This window comes from Camarhynchus parvulus, chromosome Z (genome assembly GCF_901933205.1).
Source record: "Camarhynchus parvulus chromosome Z, STF_HiC, whole genome shotgun sequence".
NCBI lineage: Eukaryota > Metazoa > Chordata > Aves > Passeriformes > Thraupidae > Camarhynchus > Camarhynchus parvulus.
In genome coordinates this window covers 24,596,194-24,616,964 of record NC_044601.1, presented here as the reverse complement: position 1 = coordinate 24,616,964, position 20,771 = coordinate 24,596,194, and the positions used below count along the sequence as shown (strand labels likewise).

Below are 20,771 nucleotides of genomic sequence, written 5' to 3'. Positions count from 1 at the left end.
TGCACTTTAAATGGCAAAACATTTTCATGTTTAAAAGACTGTGACCTGTTCTCTCCTACTTCTGATTTCTCTCCTGTATTTTGCATAGCCCATTGCTTTTTTTCCCTTCCCATATTCTGAAACCTTTGTATGCATATATGCAGAGCTGCATTACGGTCCTTTTACAGCCTTGATTATTGTTTTCTCACAACCAGTACATTTTTACTGATTTTATTTTGCTTTTTATTTAGGAAAAAGAAAATACAATTGATTAGTGGTGCTTGTGGGAGGTTGTTCTTATTATTGGGGATGGTACATAACAGTAAACTGCTGCTATTTATCTGTATGTAAGGAAACACACATTTCATCATTAGAAATTTATCTCATTACGTACCTATTTTTTCCCATTTTTAATTTTCATTACAATGTAGCATATTAAACCAAGGAATGACTGCTTTTAAGGGTGCAGCCTTTTAGTGACATGGTAAAACAAAGACCTCGTCATAATTTGCAAAATATCTAATCCAGTTAAAAGGGGCCATGTACTCACTTGGTAAATTAAGATTATACTAGTGTGTTTCCTGGCTTCCAAATGGATCATCTGGTACATGAGATAAAATACAGATATTTCATGCTAGAAACCTAGAGTTCGGTTGTTGGGTTTTTTTCCTTTCTCCTTTTCATGGCTTGCCCTGTCTTTTTAAAAGCCTGAGTAACAGAAATAACTATGTTGCATTATTTCAGACCTGAATGTGACCTTTCGGGGATTCAGCAGAATATACCAGTTTGCTCAGCAGAATATACCAGCAAAGTAAATAGAAATTTAAATAAATTTTTTAATAGAGTGTTTTGGATGCTGAAGTGTTTGGTCATAAAAAATTTGTGGAATGGTCTATAATTTATCCTTGCATAAAAAAAATGGAAGTAAAACCTTGAACATGATAGAAAATAGAAGTGTATTCCACATTCACAATGGTTTTAATTCTAACCTAAATGGACTAGTCTCTCAACTTGCAAAGAAAGTCAGACCCTGAATTGTTTTATCCATGGAAGGCTCTGATGTAGTGCCCTTTAAATTATGTTAGCCTCATAACCAGCAAAACGTTTCCCAAAAGTCACATTGCTGCCCACAGTAAGTCAACATACTCACTAAACCCACAATGGAACCCACTGAATTCATGTGGGTGGAAGGGCCAAAGAGAAATTGTTTCATTGTTTGTAATACAATTCAAGGTCTAGTACCTCAACTCTGAATTAGTACATTTCTAAAGAAAGAGAGGAAATGGAAGAGTAACATTGTAAAAGCTGATGTAAACTATTAGATGTGGAAGTTTTGTCTGTCTTCCTATTTGAGTTGTCTTCCTGCAAGTCTGGAGCAGGCCATGTACTGGGGATGCATTTTGTGCACTCCTTCCTTCATTCCGGTGGCAAGGGCAAGGTTGTTTATTTAATCCCAACCTCCCCAGACCCAGCTCAATTCCCGAAATTGGTAGGACTAGAAATCATCTGGACTGTTTGTTTAAATCAGATTCTTTAATTCAGGCCACTGAAGATCAGAGGCAGCTGTACCATGGTGCTGCAGTTAGGTAAATATGTTGAGGATGCTGAGGACGCACTGTAAGAAGCTTATATTGATGAACAGCCAGAGAAGGTGCGAGTCAAAACCCAAATCTCAGGCGCAACCTTGCTCATGTAGGGCTGGTAAAAATCATGAAACTATTCTAATAACCCCTACAGCTTGGACAAGCTACTTGAATCATGCCTGTCATGCTGCATGACAGGCTACCCTTAGAAAATGAGTTTGAAAACAGACGAGATGGAGGTCCTTGTATTTTGGTAAGAAAAAACAACCCTGGATAAAATCAAAGAGTACATAAAAAAACTAAAAAACCATCATAACAAAAACAGATAAAATGGGATAAAAGATTCCCAGATACATTTGTCCAGAGTAGCTGGTGAAAAAGTTGGAAAGATGCTTTGTTTTTGCCCTCAAGTATGAAAGAAAAATAATTTTCTCCGTATATCTGTGTATATTAAGTATATCTTTGAAATACACAATGGAAGAGAAGGAGGACCTACAGATATGCTTAAAATGAGCTGGAGAGGGACCATTTGTTCTTCACCCAGGGATGTTTTCTGTACAGGTATGAGAGCCAGACTACTCACTGATAGGAAATTTCAAGATGCAGAGATAGGTTTTATCCATTCTTGTACTAATCCTACAGAATTGTGTGGACAATGATAGTGACTGCATTCCCTAAATTTTATCAATTTTCAGAAAGATTTAGATAAGAAGAAAAGGATTAGAAAGAAAAGGATTGTGACAAATTGTGAAACACAGAATGGTTTTGGTCGTTTAATTTGCTTTCTTTTTTCCCTTTTAAAACGATCCATGTATATTAAAATGTTATCAGGGTGTGAAATGCACTGGCAGTCTCTAACGAGGAGCAGCCTTAGCAGTGTGATGCACTATTAGAGCTAAATGTGTTTTTGCCCTGCCTTCCTGGATCCTATGTTTTTTGTTAAGGACCTTTAGCATGCAACAAGAATTTCCAGTATAGACAGTACAGTTGGAAATCTGGACTCAGCTGCAATCTGCGCCTTGAATTAAATCATCAAAAGAAATGAGTGAGTGATATTTGAAACAAAAATCAGCCATGCAGGTTGCATTGTTTTTTAACAAGGGCTATTATTTTTATGTGAACTGTATGAGACTACAGTATCTGAGTAGGAAACTTCAGAAAATGCCAATAAATGTAGTTACTAAAGGATGTAACTTCAATAAATGCAGTGGCAATTTCATTAAGTTTTGACTTGAAAATTACTTCTAAGTGGAAGCCTGGGGAAAAAGTCTCAGGACATGCCCAGCTTCACATCACTTTCCCAGAAGCTACATGGTACAGCAGCTGCCACACTGAGGGAATCCCTGCAGGGCTGTCCAAGAGGAGCTGTACAGCCACCAGCCGTGTTCCCTGGGGTCCCATCACCAGCTGCAGCAGGAATCCTGTGTCTTTGGAGCAGTCATTAATGTCCAAGCCAGAACAGCTCTGAGTGAGACGTATCTTCCAGTCTGAAATGTCTCTGACACAGAGGTATTTTTACTACTGGAAGGAAAGATGAATAATATGCAAGACTGAGAGAAGTTTCACAGGACAGGAATGTTAATTTATGTAGAACTGCATCAGATGTCTGCTCAAAAGAAAAAAGTTGACAAGAAGTCACCATGTTCCACAGTGTGAGAAAGAGATAATCGATAGATAGACCAGACTACAGATGTGGTCTTTTCATTGCATTGATGTATATGTAGTCTTAAGTTGAAAAAAACCCCCAAACTTGCTTCTGTGGATTAAACGCAAGGAAATGCAAGTAGGAGACCAACTTTCTATTAATATTCTTATTTTTATGTCTCTCTGATATTTTTTTAATTGAAGAAAGGTTATTCCTATAATCTATAATACGTAATTTCTCCAACAGGCAATTAATTGAAAAGGTCAAAATTTTTTCTGAAAGTATTAATTATGGTATTTTAGTTTCTAATACAAGATCTTGATATTGATCTAAGAATTGTCATTCTTGGATGTTTTTGATTCAAGTGAAAACATAGGAACCAGTAGAACATGTTTACTTGACTCAAGAATACAGCTAGTAATCTGGCCTTTTGCTCCATTCAGCAGACATCCGTGTCAGATATATTCCATGTGTTAAAGACTCTTAGTGTTGTAAATCCCTAAACTTTATAATAGATTCTTCTACTGTTCCATTATACGATTTGAAAGTCTCTTTTTTTCCAGTGGGACAGATTTATTTTGTAATGTTAAGATTCAATTTTTCTTTATATATTGACATAATGGGAATAACAAATAGTCTATATATGCCCTCTTCATTTAAAACTTTTTAAATAAAAAATTTGTGACAGTACTAGGTTGCATTTGAAGATAGATAGGAAGGAGAATAATTTTTAAAATTATTACAGTGGTCCTCTGAATATCTTTAAATAAAGGCATTTTTGTTCCAAATACTTTTCGGATTTTTGGGAGCTTTTTTGGAACAGAGAATTCCTTCCCTCATGCTATGGATGAGACCACCAAGAAAAGAGTAATTATTTTGTCAAGGTTGTGGAATGGCTAGCATAGGACCAGAATGTCAGAATGTAGTCCTACAGCTCATATTTGGTCTCTCAGAAAGCATTGCAGATCTATACAGAGAAAGGAAAGAAGAGAGAGCACAGATTTTTTTTTTTTCACATTACACAAACAAATAGTGGCACACAATATTATTTTCTATTTCTTCCAACTTATATTGACTTCTCTGGAGGGAACAAATAGCCACAAAGCTGGTCTAAAACCTAATCTACAACGCACCCAGAGTTTTTTAACTCCCAGTACCTGAATCTCTTACACATTTTTTATGTTTTAATTTTTTTTTCTTAATTATACTTTTAATCTTTATTCAGATAAGATAGCTAAGAAACACCTACATTGTATGGACATGTTCTACTATTTGCAGGAGAATGAATTTCAGTTTGTGGAACCAGTGGGTTTGGTCAGTATACCTTTAAAATGACAAAAGTCCAGTTTCAAGCAATCTGCAAGATCTTGCTATACTCTTTCTAAAATTTAAATTAGTAGTCTTCAGAGAAACAGAGAAGATTACAAGACCTGTTTCAACTTACCCCTCCAGAACTTCCCACCTGGCAGAGAATTTCTTGGGTTCAGGCACTGTCCATGAGACAGCTGGAAACTGGTTTTGCACCCAGTGCAGTCCTTGTAACTGTGCCCAGCACAGGTTACACAGCTTCTGTGGCAAGGCTCACATTCTCTAGAGATGCCATCAGCAAAGAAGCCATCTCCACACTCACTCACACAGGTGCCATCTGCAACAGAAACAGAGCCTGGAAGCACAATGACCCCTGTCCATCCCTCTGTCTCCAGCAGAAATGGTTTAAGAAAAAACAGTATGCAAGAACATGTGAAAAATTTTGCAGCTATAAAAACTCTTTATTTTTTTTTACCATGAAATCTAAATTCAGTTCAGTTGCATATGAGAAACTTCACAAACTTCAAACCGATCTGCATTTATATTTACCTCTAACTTGTCTTTAATCAATGCACTAAACATTAGTACATACAAATCTAATAGAAGTCCATGCTTGGGTAAAAGTTTTATGGTTGACTCTTAACAATTACACAGTCTCAATAAAAAAATTAAAGACTAGATGCCCCTAAGATTTTTAGATATATGCAAATTTTAGACATATGCAAATTTATAGGAATTCCAGTTTCCACTGAATATGAAGTTAAGCTCAGGTTTAAAGCTGATTCAGATTAAGGTTTGGCATACCTCATCAAAACCTCTGGAAGTTGTAGCACTTATGGCTTTTTGAGTTTTCTAATTTCAATTTAAAGAAATCATAGACCCACAGCTCACCCTGGTTTTGATCACAGTTTTCCACAGAGCAAGGTGCCATTACTGGGCGCTTTCAAGATCCAGGGCAAGAAAATACTATAACCTCAGGAATTCCTGTGATTCATTTTTGGCACCATGTCTGAACCAGACCTGCCTGATTTATGGCTTCTTTAAAAAGCTGGGAGACTCCTACTCTCGTGTGATTCTGGTGTGGAATTTAGTGGTTTTAACTGAGCTTTTTTTAGAATGTTTAAAAGTCAAAGTAAAACTGGACTTGCAAATAGTAGGGAAACATTTAAATGTCTTTCTGCAGTTAAAAACCCCACCTTTCACAAAGTCTGAATCAAACACATTTTTTAATGTGCCTGAAAGAGCTGAAATTTAAGTATATAGACTCTTTGAACCAAATTACACTACTGGGTAACATACCCACCTTACATTAAGGCAAATGCCTGATTTTGCAATGAGCCTCCACTGTCTCCCATAGAACAGATTTATGAATTTGAGAGTTTGGACTGAGAGCATTTTTTAAAAGAAATAGTCTAAAATATTCTTGTGTGTTATGCCATTATTAGCACTTTGCTTACCTGAGAGGTAGAAGCCTTCCTTACACAAGTCACACCCATCCTTGTCACAGCTATCACAGTTGCTAGGACAATCTCTACACTGCCAAGAACTTTCATCTCTGTAGGTATTTTCTGGACAGTATTTATAGCAATGCTGCTTATACCTGTAAGATAAATTGAACACCATTAGTAAGTTTCTTTTGAAGGTCGTTGAGTTTGCTTTCTGTGTGTTTCTAGGGATGGTAATGATAAAGCATGATTAGCATAATGAACAGAAATTATTCCTATAATGAGGATTTAAAGTGTAATTTTGGTTATGTTGTTTATTCAGCTAGCAAAGTCGTGTTTCCTAATCTCAGGATTCTTAAATATGATTAATTTTATTTTATTTTTTCAAAGGTAGGCAGAAACCTGAATACATGCTTCATTAAAAAATATTATATCATAATTTTAAAGAGCTGATTGCTTGTAAAAACATAATCCACTGCCTTTGTTTATAAAGTCAACATAGTCAACATTTTCTTTTCCAATTTTCAGAGATCTGTAAATACTCTCTTTGAACAGCAGTAATGTTCTTTTCTCTCCATTTAAGTTTTAAATTACTTTTAAATTCATTTGCATAAACTCCATACATTTATAATTCTTATGAACGTCACATATCAGAACTAGACACAACATACTAAAAGCAAATTTGTTCCAAGTCCATATGCAATGTTTAACTTTTTGACACTTTTTGTTCCATATTCTGATATGTGAAGGTCCCACCAGTCCATAAGTTTTAACAGGTCTCAATACTGAATGACTAGCTAGTCTTCTGACATTTCCCAAGTCTTTTTCCCATTTACTGTTTCTCACACAAGCAATTTAATGCATGAGACAACATACACAGCACAGATCTAAGTAGTAAAGTGCATATTTTTGCTTCAGAAAAATGTGTAGTCATGAAGAGCAATATATATACAGCTCTACTTACATGTAATAGTTTTGAATGCATGTTATACAGATTCTTGGATCATCTGAAATTTAAGATATAAAATTATGTAAATAATTTTCAGAGTAAAAACCAGAATGCCAAAAAGAACTTTTTTAACAGCAATTTTATGTTAATATTTCTAACACTAAAATAATTACAGTCATAAAAAGATCATGGTTGTCTCTAAATCTCTGTTCACATTTATTTTGAGATGGAATCTTCCACAGATCCTGGACTGTATTTTCGTGGTAACCTGTGGCTTTTTAGTCCTCAGCATAATCCAGGTACCAGGTACCTGGAAGGAGCAAAGTCCCTAGGAAGTGATGATCTGAAAAGCAGAACCTTCGCAGGGGTTCTGGTTGGGTCAAATCAAACTGTTAAAAAGAGACTGCAACTTATCTGTAACAATAATTTCATCCTATTTCTTTATTTGTTGCAAAGGTAAGTTAAAAACTTTTGACACCTCTGAAAGCATACTAATCAGTTGAAATTTTAAAATCCTGAGCTAACAAGACTGTTTGTGTATTTGGAGAGGGGGCAATAGTGGAAGAGATAGTGGTAGTGCAAACCTTTTGGGTAAACCTTCCCACCAGAGAACTAATTTTTGTATTAAAATAATGTGTTGAACAAACAGGAAAGTGTTACACAACTTTTAAAACTCACAAAATTATGGATTTGACTCAAAAAATTAGGAACATTTTTATAAAATTTCTTCCATTATCTTCTACTCACTGTTTCTTTCACCTTTAACAAAATATCCTAGAAGCAGCAGAATGGAAGGAAATGGAACAACCTGGGTGAATGTATTCTGTATTATAAAAAGAATTACAGAATCACAGAATATTCTGCATTGGCAGGGAGCCAGAAGGATCATTGAGTCCAACTGCTTGCCCTGCAAAGCTCCATCCCCAAGACGCACACCATGTGCCTGAGAGTGTTGCGCAAGCGCTTCCTGAACCCTGCCAGGCTTGATGCTTTGACCTCTTCCCTGAGGATCCTGTTCCAGTGCCCAACTACCTCCGGGTGAGGAACCTTTTCCTGATATCAAACCTAAACCTTCCCTGACACAATTTCAGCCCATTATCATGGGCTGTCACTGGTTACTGTTCACCACAGAGAAGAGGTCAATATCTGACCCTCCTCTCCTCATGAAGAAGCTGTAGATTGTAGCCATGTCTCCCCTCAGTCTCCTTTTCTTTAGCCTGATTAAAACAGGTGACTTCAGCTGCTTCTCATAAAGCCTCCCCTCCAGATTCTTCACCACCCTTGTGGCCCTCCTTTGGATGCTCTCTAATAGCTTAATGTCTTTTTAATACTGTGGTGCCCAAACTGCACACAGTCCTTAAGGGGGGCTGCACCAGTGCAGAACTTTCCCTTCCTGAACTTCACATGGCTGGTCATTGCCCAGTCGTTGAGGTCTCTCTGCAGGAGCTCCTTCTGATGAATCCAACAGCTCCTCCCAGTTTTGTATCATATGCAAACTTGCTTAGGATCGCTCCTGGTCCTGCATCCAGCTCCTTTATGACAATGTTGAAGAGCACAGGGTCAAGAATGGATCCCTGTGGAGCCCCACTGGTGACAGGTCACCTGTCTCACCCTTCGTGCCTGACCTGTGAGCCTGTGCTCTTCATTTCTGGGATAATTGAAGAGAGTGCCACCTCCCCTTCTGAATCAAGGAATCATGGAAGCAATTAGTTTGGAAAAGACTGAGATCAGCAAGTCCAGCTTTTGACCAAGCACCCTATCAACACTAGATGCCATGTCCAGTCTTTCCACAAACACTTCTAGGGATAGTGATTCTACCACCTCCCTGTCCATTAGGTGTAACCACAGTTTCTGTGATGAAATTCTTCCTAGTATCCAATCTAAACCTCCCCATGTGCAGACAAAAGCCACATCTTCTCATCCTGTTGCTAGCTGGCTGAGAGCAGAGGCTGACCTACACCTGGCTACAACGCCCCTTCACACAGCTGTAGAGAGTTCAGAAGTTCCCCCTGAGCATCCTTTTCTCCAGGCTAAACAATTCCAGCTCTCTCAGCTGCATGGGGTTGCTGTGGCCATAGCATAGGATCTGGCACTCAGCTTCCAGTGTCCTGAAATCTCTTTTCATTATCCTTGAGCTTCTTGTTGAAATATCACTGGTACTCCTGTGAAAGCAATAATAAACAATATTTTGAAGGCTCTATTAACCCCTTCATTTTTTTGGTGAGGTGCCTGATTTTGGCCCCAGGGAGGCAGCAAACTTTTCTGAAAAGAAGATCTGGTCTGCAGATGGTTTATATTATATTTATTTTAATGTATATTTTCTTCAGTAATTCCAGCAGAAAGATTCAGCAGTTAACATTTCTTGACTGTTTTGATTCATGAAGCTTCTGAACTGAAAATTGTTGAAGGAGTAAAAAATACATGCTTTGTTCGTATATGTAATTTTAGAAGTATGTTTGGTCAGTGGCTTCTGAGCTAGGGTAATTTCTGGTCTGATCTGAGTAGTTTTGTTCCATGCCCTTATTTCTATGGAGAACTTTAAACTAAAATTTGGAATATTCTGTACTTGCAGAACTCAAAGTTCGGTCTCATATCTTGAGCTTTTCCAGTGATTTTTCCCAAGCTCAGATTTTACACAGGAAATAGTTTTTTCTTTCTCAGGAAAATAAAAAAATCAAAGAAAGAAAGTTTTTTCAATACATGCACCTTGTATCTTCAATGTGGAAGGAAATTCTCTTTTACCTACACTCTAGGGAAGGCAGCATGCTCCAATGTAATGTTCGGCTTACCCTGAAATGTCAGGACTGAAAATCAGAGAACAGTTCCAAAACTTGCTGGGCATTTGTTTCTGCACAGATTGCATATTATCACCACAGAAGCTTGTAGAAAAAAGTCTTACTATCTGAAAATCTGAAACCCCTTCTGCAAGACTAACCTTTTGTGGAAGATTTACTCTGAAATCCTTATGATAATTTTGTCTTGAAAGCCAAGATCTATTCATCATCAGGGATGGATTGAAGAAATGAAGTCTTCCTTTCTCTTTCTTAGGTTGCTATGGGAACCAGAGGAGTTTTACTCTTTTACCATGTAATGATAAATCTGTATCTGTAAGCCTGAGTCCATGGACAGTACTGCTCTTTCAGCTGCCTCACACTTCCTTAAATCTTCTCCAAATACTTTTCTTCTCACTCCCACAGCTTTGTAAACTCTATATTCCTCCATTCCACTCTGTATAATGGATCTTGTGTATTATTTATTCTCACTTTCAGCCTTTATATCTTTATGTTTTTCACATAGACCTTGTAACCTCAACCAAATTACATAGTTAGCTTCTGGATGACCTTTGAGAGTGTCTCAGAATTTACCTTGCTAGATCAAGGAGGATAAATGCCACACTTGGGCCTCTTTGGCAGGCCTTTATTCTCAGGGACATGGCTCCTTGGATTTTCTCAATTTCTTTTGTAAGATATCTTTGAAAGAGAAAAGTGTTATAACTTTGCTGAACACTTTTCACTCTTCACCCAATTGAGGAGTACTTTACTCTCAGTGTTAGCCTTTGAAAATAGTCCTAGTGCAAAGGTTGCAAAGCCATGTCATGGTGCTCACTGTAGAAACTTGGATGGATCAAAAGTTGGTATATATTTTATTTTGCTGCATGGAGATGACATATTCTGTAGGAACCCATAAGAACTGTTCATAACATAAGGTGTTTTACTTTCACAGGTTGGGTGAGGTGAGTGGAAGAGAACCCACAAGTGATTAAGGACTGGCTCAGGAACGTGTGGCTCCTTGGGAGCACGCTGTCAGGAAGATTGGCAGTGCAAATTGAGAGGATGCCTGACTCACTTCTGAGAGGAAGACCTTCCTCCACTGGCTCCTATGAGTTATCTGCATGAGCTCCATGTGATGCAAATATTTACCTGCTCAGCGAGCTAGGTGTGTCTATTTACTCAGCATTATTAGTTACTGGTGTGGCAATTTCTGCTTGTGAAATGCACATATGCAAGCCAGTAGATAAGGCATATCAGAGAAGTTTGTCACTTACCATCTTCAAAGGTAGCCAAATTTGGTGTCTGTTCATCATGTAAGTGCAAAAGGGCATATGTAAATTGTATGATTAGAGAGAGAGCTAAAGTTTTTGAGAAAACACTTTAGTCCACATGTATTTTAAACATAAGAACTAGGAGCCAAGATTTTTATGTTCTCGCATTTTATTGACTCTGAAATTCTCTTTGAATAATTACTATAAGTGGCTCAGAATCTATAGTTTTACCTTATTTTTTTCTCTTTTTCTGAGTGTTGGCTTAAAGCCCCAGGCTTTCTAAAAAGGAAAGTTTGGCTTTGAAGAAGGTGTCTGAAATTCATTATGGTTTTAAAAGTCTTGAGAAAATATGAATGCTATCCTGCAGTTATCTAGATACGTAAATGAACTTACATTGAGAGGTGGAAGGTAAATGTTGCAATGGCACAGAGAAAATGCTCCTCCTTAATATTTTTTGCAGCAGAATTTTATCTTGCAAAATCTGCTTTTGTTGAGGAAACTGGACTTAATTTTGTAGACTTCATGATGTTTACTGGCACCCACCAGAAAAAAAGACAATAAAATTTAATCAAAACCTGATGGCCAAAGGTAATGAAGAGCTGCAGTTCCCATCTTTCTGCATCAGAGGGAGCAGCCATTCATTGCTGCTCTGAAAAGTAAACTCAGCATGTCCAAAACTGGGTTATAAGAGCTGAGGTGCCAAAGACATAAGCTGTCATAAAGATAATATTGGCTGTGTGGACTTGTGATGTATCCAGCACACTTTCTTAGACACTTGGTCTGTCCAATATTTGCTTGCACCGAAATAGGGATCAATTTGAAGTTCTTAAGAATTTAGGCATAGGTACTGAGGCCACCCTTAAGCCTTGGCTTGTGCCTGTGCTAGAGTCTGCCTTTCAGGTCTCATGGGGAGTTGTGCACAAGGATGACAATTCTGCTTCTGTGGCATACAGCAGAGCCAAGTGCACCCCAGAGCCTGTGGGCAGGACAAAGGGAGGAGGGGAACCCTGTTGTGCACAGACATGGTCTGGACACTGTGTACACAAAGCTGTAGATTTTCTGGAGGTTAGTGCTTTCTAAGGCAAAGCTCCTACCAGCACATCCAGGACTTGTCAGTGTCTGCAGGCAGAATGGTGAGCATTAAAGATTCTTTACATCCTAAAATATTAGTGGCCTCTGAATTAATGAAGTGAAACAGAAAGGAGATAATTAACTGAATTTAAAAGAAGGCATAATTTGTATTTTAACTACATAGATTTACCTGTCATTGATTAAGTCTCTCCCTCAGAGCTCCTATCTCTGCTCTTAGACTTTCAGTGTTGATACAATGAAGATATATTGCCACACTGGTGCCACAAAACCCACTCCAAACTTGGAGGAAACCAAACAGATTTGGCTACATTCCTTGAGGATTCCAGGAGGTCTTACAAACAAACATTATCTACTTTAGTATCCTCACACCTGGTGAAGAATAACCTGCAGTGTTACTTACTGTATGGGTTTTACTTTCTTCTCTGAAATGCCTGATATGGGATGCAGAGTATGAAACCATTACAAAAGCATGATACTTCTGTCTTAATCTGGATATAGTGTCACTACTGATCAAAGAGAGAGACTGCCCATGCAGACTTGCTCTATTCCACTGGCATATGGCATCATGCCAGAAGGAAGCAAATCTTATTAATTTCCCGGTCTGTGCAAAGCAGGACAACATTGCCAGAGACTGCAGCTGGTGGTTTGATCTATTATTTGTGCCTTGTGAAAATGATTTTTTGAGCAAAACTCTTTCAAGCTAGCAGGAAAACAGGCGTTCAGTTACCTTAATATGATTATACATTCCTCCTAAAAACTAGAGTTCTGTCTACAAGAAAAGAGAAAAATATAATAATCTTTGTAATTTGTAGACAGTAAGAGAATACTTTGCATTTTTCTGGTTTAGAATGTTTAGAATTTAAATGGAATAAAATTTCTGTAAGTGACCCTGTGCTCAGTATAAACTGAAGAAGTTAATTATTTTTACTTCTTAGAGTTCATATTGAAGGATCTTAAAGCATTTAGAAGAAGCAGGTGCTGAATGATTTTGTATGAGAGAATGGTCTCCAGTCAGCTGAGGATCCATAAATATGCACAAAATATATTTGCAGCTGTGTATATGAACAACTACTTTTCAGTGTGTGAACTATGTAAATTTTTATTCCAATTGCTGTGATTACTACCTTTTTTCCCCACTGCAGTTTTACCTGAAATTTTCATAGAACTGAACTTTTCCCACATCTTCTCTACAGTTCCTAGAATAAATTATTCAGTTGTGTTAAAGGGAAGATAGGACAAAGAGACTGCAAGACCATGCATCATCCACTTAACTTTAAAATGGAGTCTGTAGAAAGACTATGAACCTGTGAAACTAAATGTAGCACATTCCTTATTTTCTCACCTTGAAATTGTAGTATTTTAAGTCATTTTTATGGCAGTGTAATTTCTCTAGAGCTTGCAAAATAATAAACTTCTTGTAGGAGACAGGCATGAAAAATTTTGCTTTTCACTTTTTTTATGAAAGTTTCTAAATACATCAGCTTTCTGATTAGACATGAGAGAGTCATTACTGTACTTAACTATGAATGAAGTTGTTGATATGCCTGAAAACTCATTGAATGTTAAGAGTACAAGCAAATATTTGCCATACAATGTAGATAGATATCGGTATCTACCATAGCTACCTGACTTATTTTAAGTTAAAGCTTACAGATTCTTATTTATTTCTAGAACAAATTATAGTTTGGAAAATCTGCTTGGGACTGTACTTTTAGGCCACTACTGCTCTTCTTTTCCAAGTAGAACAGCAAACCAATCTCTGACTCTCAGTAATATATGCATCATGAGCACCAAAGTCTTTCCTTAATAGAATGCCTGTAAATAAACTCTGGGGTCTTAGTACTTCTGACTTTACACAACAGTGAAAATTAATTCAGTCTTTGTTTTACCTGCAGCCATTCTATTGATTGTTGAAGCTCTTAAAAGTCCTCTTTTAAATCAGAACTTTGAGTGCAAGAAGTTGAAAGTATGTAATGTTATGGATGATTGATATTTAGGGGATCAGTGACCCTCCCAGGAAAAAGGCAAAAGAGTACAGCCCCTTCTTCTGTATGCCAGCTGACCATGAACAGCCTTTCAGTCTCCTTATGCACACCTATTAAGTTCATAATAAAGAAAATCTTCCTCTGAATAACTTGAAATTATTATATTTTTTAAAAAGTTGCTATTCATACATATTAAATATCTACCCAATTCAAAACACTGATTGCCACTACACTTGTTTCAGAGGAAAAACAAGTAATTTGAAGTCACAATCACTGTAAAAATCACAGAAAATATTAGCATGGGGAAGTGACATCTGATAGCACCAGTAAAGATGGGTATTGAAACATAAACTCTCTCTTAACTTCTCCTCCCCTCTGCCAAGCAGGCAGCTGCAATGGATCTGGATAACACACCATACAAAATGAGAACACAGTGTAGTTGCATTCATGTTAGAACCATCTCTTCATTCAACAGTTTGGACAGGGGCACTTGTAGTCACAGGGAAATCCTTAGGCTTGGCTGAATTCACAGGGAATGGCTGGTCAGCAGCGTCGCAGGAACTGTTTTATGGTATCCCATACTAGATCAGACAACTGGCAGAAAGAAGGAATTGTGTGATGAAAATCCTTATGGTAAGTTAGGTATGCCAGTTAGTGCAGCCAGAAGAAGAGCTGCGCAGACAGTTGTGGTTTAGAGTTTGTTGCAGGCAGTGGCAGGCCAATACTGTGCTGTTCTAAGTTTTTGAGAACTGGTAACTCAAATCCAGAAAATGCCCGAAGCATGGATGGTAGCTCTGAATGTGAGGGATACAGTTTTTACGGAAAGGTCATATTTTTACATCCAAGGTTTTCACTTCTGGAACATGACAAAGCAGAATCTGTGCTTGCCTGGAGGAGAGTTCCACACCCTTTTAACAGACCCCCACAGGACTATAAGCATTCACCCACAATTGCACCCACTGCACTTGCTGACTCCTTACAAACAGTCTCTCTTTCTGTGGATATTTGGGTAGGAGGAGAACCCCTTGAAACTGTAGGGCAGCTGCAACAGCCACATGGCAAGCACTTTGTGATGTGGAAGCTGAGATTCCACCTGAATCCCAAACCCCTCTTTTTAATTTAACATTGCTGGTTCCATTTTCAACTCAGCATATTTGCTTTCTTTTCTGTTTCACAGGAACACCAAATGAATGGCACATGGATGAATTAGCCTGCACCATCCTTGAAATGTATACAAGGAATTTTTTAGGGCAGCATCATTGTTATTGCAATAACTTGCTCTTGAATGAAATTTAAAGATTGTCCTTATGTCTATATCCTTGAAGAAAAAGGACACAATGGCAATCTGTTTTGAGGCATAGAAAATTCTGGGTCTGACAATAGTTTAATAGCTTTGGAAAGTCAGTAAGTCTTTCAGTCTGAGTGTGGCATTCAAACAGGAAAAAATAAAAGTTCTGCAAATTTTAATAGCTAAATTATTAGAAAATTATTCTTCTTTATGCTGAATATAAATTTTAGAAATGATTTCAAAAATAAATATAGTATGGAATATAATTTACTTGTTGAGAAGCCACCTGCACCAGTAACTAGCTGCTCAGCAGCATGCACTTAAGCTGATGATAAAGAGTGAGGGGAACTAAATTTTCATTACTTTAGAATAACAGTAAGGTTGATGAAGGGATTATTTACCCTGTCTGCAGTTCTGGCATCCATCTGAACATGGTATGCAGTCTTCAGAGTCAGGATCTTCCACTTCACCTGTGTTTTGCAAATCATCAGTTTAATTCTAGAAAATGCAACATTTGGAAGCACTCAGCAAGGTTCCTGGAAATAAACTTCATTCAAATCAGTAAAGGAGAAAGACTCGTGGAAGTTTGTTTCCTTATTTCTTTTTGCATAACCCACTCAATTTGAGGAAAACACTCTTACTTTACAATAACATGATACTAGAAGAGGATCAGAGATAATGCTTGAGGACCTCAGGGTCAGGTGTGTATTTCAAAACATTTTTTAATATGCTTAAGAAGATTTCTGTAATAATTTCAATACAGTATTTGTTATCTCCTACTGAAGGACACTTACCTTCTCTGCAGCTATGCTTCTCACACATATTTTGAGCAAGGTAGTAGCCTCTGAAACATCTTTTGCAGAGGCTGGAGTTCAGGCACACCTCACAGTGGGCAGGGCAAGGCACACAGGTGTGCTCCAAGTGGAAGTAACCTGGAGGACAGTTGTCTCTGCACTCCCCACGATACAGGAAACGTTCCACCCCTCTTCTGTCTGTGGCAAACAAATGGGGAAAAGCTGTCAGACACAGAGGGCATTTGTGTTATGAGAAGGAGCTTTATGAAGTTGTACAGCTGCAGTAGAGACACTGAATGCTAGATTTTACAGTTTTACACCAAATGAGATGTATAAAAGTTTCAGGACCTCAAACTTTTCACATTCCTGGGGATTTATGGCACATAAAATGTCATGCTAGAGAACAATTACTCTTTATATCCATCAATCTAATAAAAAAATAATCAAGATTTTTCCATCACTGAGTTCTCTTGCAGAGGGCAAGCAAGTATTTGCAATGCATTGCAAATGTACAATAAATGTACAATTATTATTTGTAAAGCAAAATGGCCCACTTCACCTTTGGGAAGAGTCAATCTGTGTCCCTAGAAGATTAAACTGTAATCCTCAGTTTAGTGGAATAACCTAGATTTGAATTTAAATAGCAGATGTGTAGCTACTAGCTACTAAAGCACAAGCATTCTCTAATGCATGAGAACTGGCAGGTCCCCTGTTCCAAATCCTGCTGAGTCAAGCCTGTGAAAACACACATAACTCCATCAGCCATGTGCTGCAGCAGGGGGAGATTTCCAATCAGTTACCCCACAGAAGAAAGTACACATACAGCTGTGCTAAGCATATTTCATTGCCTTAACGGCAGAGCAAGAATTTGCTGACCAGAATTTATTTTTGAAAATGCAGAGAAAGCATCTATACTAGGCAATAATGCTGCACCATAGCACAAGTTGAATTGTATTTATTTTTCTTTTCATGCACAAATCTTTAATTTTCCTGCCTCCTTAGGGTGTGAGTCTCATCAGCATCTTAATTTCTTGATTCACAGAAAAACAGAAATATATCTTGCTGTCTTCCATAAGGGAGAGACTTGGGGAAAAATTATGCAAACTTGGTCTCACATTAGACCTGAAGTTCCATTTGAAAACTTCATCTACTTGATAATGGGACCCTGGAAAATGTTAAAGATAGATTCTGAAAATGTTAGGCTTTGTGTTTTCTCAGATCAGTGCATTCACGTAAGCGGTATGATAAATGATATAATTGTTAGATGTGATGATGGTTTAGAAATTAAATATAATTATTATATAATCATAGGAAGAATCATGAGAAACTGCACTGGGAACTTAAGAGAGCTGTGTTTAGCTGAAATCTAGGTATACAATAGAACAATATAAGTTTAATGATTAACATGTAAGTTATATAACGATAGAATATAAAAACCCGTTCCTCTTGAATGTATGGCAGAATCAGATCTGAGGCTAAAGCGTCCCTGATTTCCAGAGCTCTTAATAAAAGCACCTACATATAATTGCCTGTGTGATTATATGTTTCTGAACGCTAACATACTGAGCCAGATTTCCCAAAGTGAGAAAGTCAGTCTCATCATCAGTACGACTAATTAATGCAGCCATACTAGTGTTTGCTTGTAGTTTAGACACTTATTACTAAATAAAGTCCATACCATTGTTGATTAGGGCTGAAATGAAGTAGGAACTGAAGTGAAAAGGCTGTGAATCCATTGTGAACCCTCAGAACACAGCTCATTAAAAAATTACTCTCTATTATAAATTACATCTTAAATACTCATTTCCAAGGACAGTTCAGACTAGTTGCACATACTTGGAGGTAATGGCCTCAGGTTTTTGCTGATCAGGTATTAGAGACACAATAGGAAATAATTTTTAAAACAGAATTTCAAAAGGAGAAGAGTGGCTTTTTGGAATTTCCACAAAATTAGCTACATTAGCATTCCTCTCAACCTAAGATCTATAAAAATGTGTGTTGGTGATAGGCTTCTCTTTGCAAACCCTGTTTGTTCAGCTCTAGGGATACAAAACATCCAGTGGAACCCACCGCACTTATTTTTTAGCCTCTCCCAGAGAGATGCTTAGGAAAGCAGCCTGGCTCCCTGCCTGCTTGAGCAAACTGGCTCCATTTCAGTATAGCACATCCTGTGCAGTGGGTGGGGGAAGCATGTATGAAGCTTTCTTTTCCAGAGGCAAGCTATGTAGGTTTTTGTTCCTTTTTTTTTTCTTTTTTCAGTTTCTGTTAACACAGCTCCTATTGAAAAAACACCAAGGGAAATGCATTAAGTTGAAAGGACAATACATAGCTGTGTTTTCTTGTACTTAAAAAAATTGAATTCCAATTCCCTTCCGAGTCACAAGAAGATTATGATACAGATTGGTAGTAAAAGCGCTACTCGTTTTATTGGATCTAACAACTGGCCCTTGAGTGCTGAGGGAAAAGGGAATTTAGAGGCCAAGGGAAGGGAAAAAGCTGGCAAAATGAAATCTTACTTACCTGTTCCACAAGTGGTGCATTTGTTAGGTTCACTTCCAGCACAGTCCAGGCAGGTGTGATGGCACAGGTGACAGTGCTGTTTGAATTCAAACTTTCCTCTGGGGCACTGCATAACACAGCGGCCATCATCAAAGACTCTTTTAAAGAAGACAGAGGCATAATTACAGATCTAGCTACTGTTTCTTCTTTAAATCTAAAGGAAACTAAAAAGAAACTCAATAAATTCTATTCTCACTCTATTTACAAATCCTTGAACTTCAAGGCTTTGTTTTCCTGATTTTATTCATAGTATTTACTATATGAAAAATGTTTTAAACATGAATCTTAGACTTCAAAGACCACTTTTTGGTCCTTTACCTAGATGTCCTTATGTCACAGTCTCCAACAGCGGTCCCATGTGTCTTCTAAAAGGAAAGCAATACTTGGTCTTTGTGACGAAATAACCCATCTGTTTTACTTTTAAGACTTTTAAGCTTTTAAAAAGTACTATAGCTTCAGTACTTTGACCTTGTACATGAAGTCAAATATCTATCTGAATATTGGCCTTCAGGAGCTGTGTTTTTAGACTTACATGTTGTTGTGACTTAGGAATTGTATTTAGCAATATAGTTTTCCCACTGAAACACTCCAAACCATGCTCAGCTGCCGGTCCTCCCTCCCCCTCCTCTGCTGAGGATGGAGAGGAGAATTGGATGGACAAAAGGTAAAGATCACTGGCTGAGATAAGAACAATTTACTGGAAACAGCAGAGAAATAAGAAAATGAACAGTAACAGGAACAGTATCAATTACAAAGCTCACAACAGCTGAGCAATTCTCATGTCAGTGCTCACAACTTTACTGCAGGGAACCCCTGACAATACCTGACTGGCCATGTCCTGGAAAGAAACCCCTGGAAAGGGGGTCCCAAGAAATTTCCCCTGGAAAGGGAACCCTTCCCCCACCACTGGAATTAACAGAGCAGCAGTTTAGAAAAACTTCCAAGTCCTAGCTCTGCCTCTCCTGACTACTGCAGAAATTAACTCTATCCTGGCTGGAACCAGGACATGACTCATATCTGTATCATCTGTGTCTTGCCCATCTGACACCTTCCAGTTATACACACACAAATATATATTATATATATATATACACAAATATATATACATATATATATACATATATATATGTATACACACATGAGCACAGGCATAATTTCCATGGTCAGTAGCTGTCCCTCCAACATGTCTGTGAAATTCATCTAGTCCAAGACTGTGGGTTCTACCCATCCTAGACCTTCCAGGACAGGAGGGCTGGTGTGCTGTCAGCTGGTTGCTGCATCAGGAACTCACAATTAATGTTTCTGGAACTGGCTATGCTCATTGTCCGTGGTAGTTATGGAATACTCTGTGTGTATGTAGTGTCATTCAGCAACAAATATGATACAATTCAACATTACAGACTGTTCTTACAAAAAAATAAAATCCCCTGAGTAATGCATTGTGTTTCCCTGGCCCTCTATCCTCCAAGTCCACCAGGTCCCACAGATGGGTTCACTTTTGCTTGAGGCAGGACTAATTCAACCTGTCTTCCATAACATTCCTCATATGCACCACAGAGGCTTTATCCCCTTCTAGAGTACATGGGGTTGTGTTTGGGCAGGGTGAGCTCAACTGGCAGAGCCTCAGGTGTTAATTAACCCCGCCATGTGGCCTTTCCTTTTTACCTGTGCTGCCTTGGTCTTTTTCCACAGGTCCAACCACCTCCGCAGACAGTTTGCTATCATTCATTGAGCCAAGTGTAAAGGCAAAGAGAGTGCTGGCCATTTCTCTCATTCAATGATATCTACAGCCAGCTGAATTGCTTTCAGCTCTGCAATTTGACATGATCTACCTCAACATCTTCTGTGACTTGTGTAGAAGACTTCTGTAGTTCTGTGTAGAACTTTCTACAGTAACTTTCCACTTTCAGTTTATCCCTACACTATGGCAGGAACCGTCAGTAGAGAGAGTATATTACTTTTCATTTTCTTTCAGCCAATTATATTGTGGGACATCTTCAGCCTCTCACTTTCTCCTCCTCTTCCTCCTCTGATGATGAAATTTTCACCTTTGGGCCAGTTCACGATGGCTTCCAAGATCCCTGGGCAATTGTGGTTTCCTG

The 20,771-nt window shown here is 38.0% G+C and overlaps 1 protein-coding gene across 1 annotated transcript in view; it reads right to left on the bottom strand.

Annotated features, from left to right (window-relative positions):
- Positions 1–20,771, bottom strand: part of PCSK5 (proprotein convertase subtilisin/kexin type 5) — a 230,353-nt gene that overhangs the window by 18,295 nt on the left and 191,287 nt on the right. The window contains exons 22-27 of the mRNA XM_030968460.1: positions 18,631–18,767; positions 16,111–16,308; positions 15,718–15,786; positions 6,925–6,967; positions 5,973–6,115; positions 4,652–4,852 (exon numbers count right to left, since the gene is read on the bottom strand). Of these exons, the coding sequence (XP_030824320.1) occupies positions 4,652–4,852; positions 5,973–6,115; positions 6,925–6,967; positions 15,718–15,786; positions 16,111–16,308; positions 18,631–18,767 (791 nt within the window). The remainder of the gene's footprint in view (positions 1–4,651; positions 4,853–5,972; positions 6,116–6,924; positions 6,968–15,717; positions 15,787–16,110; positions 16,309–18,630; positions 18,768–20,771) is intronic.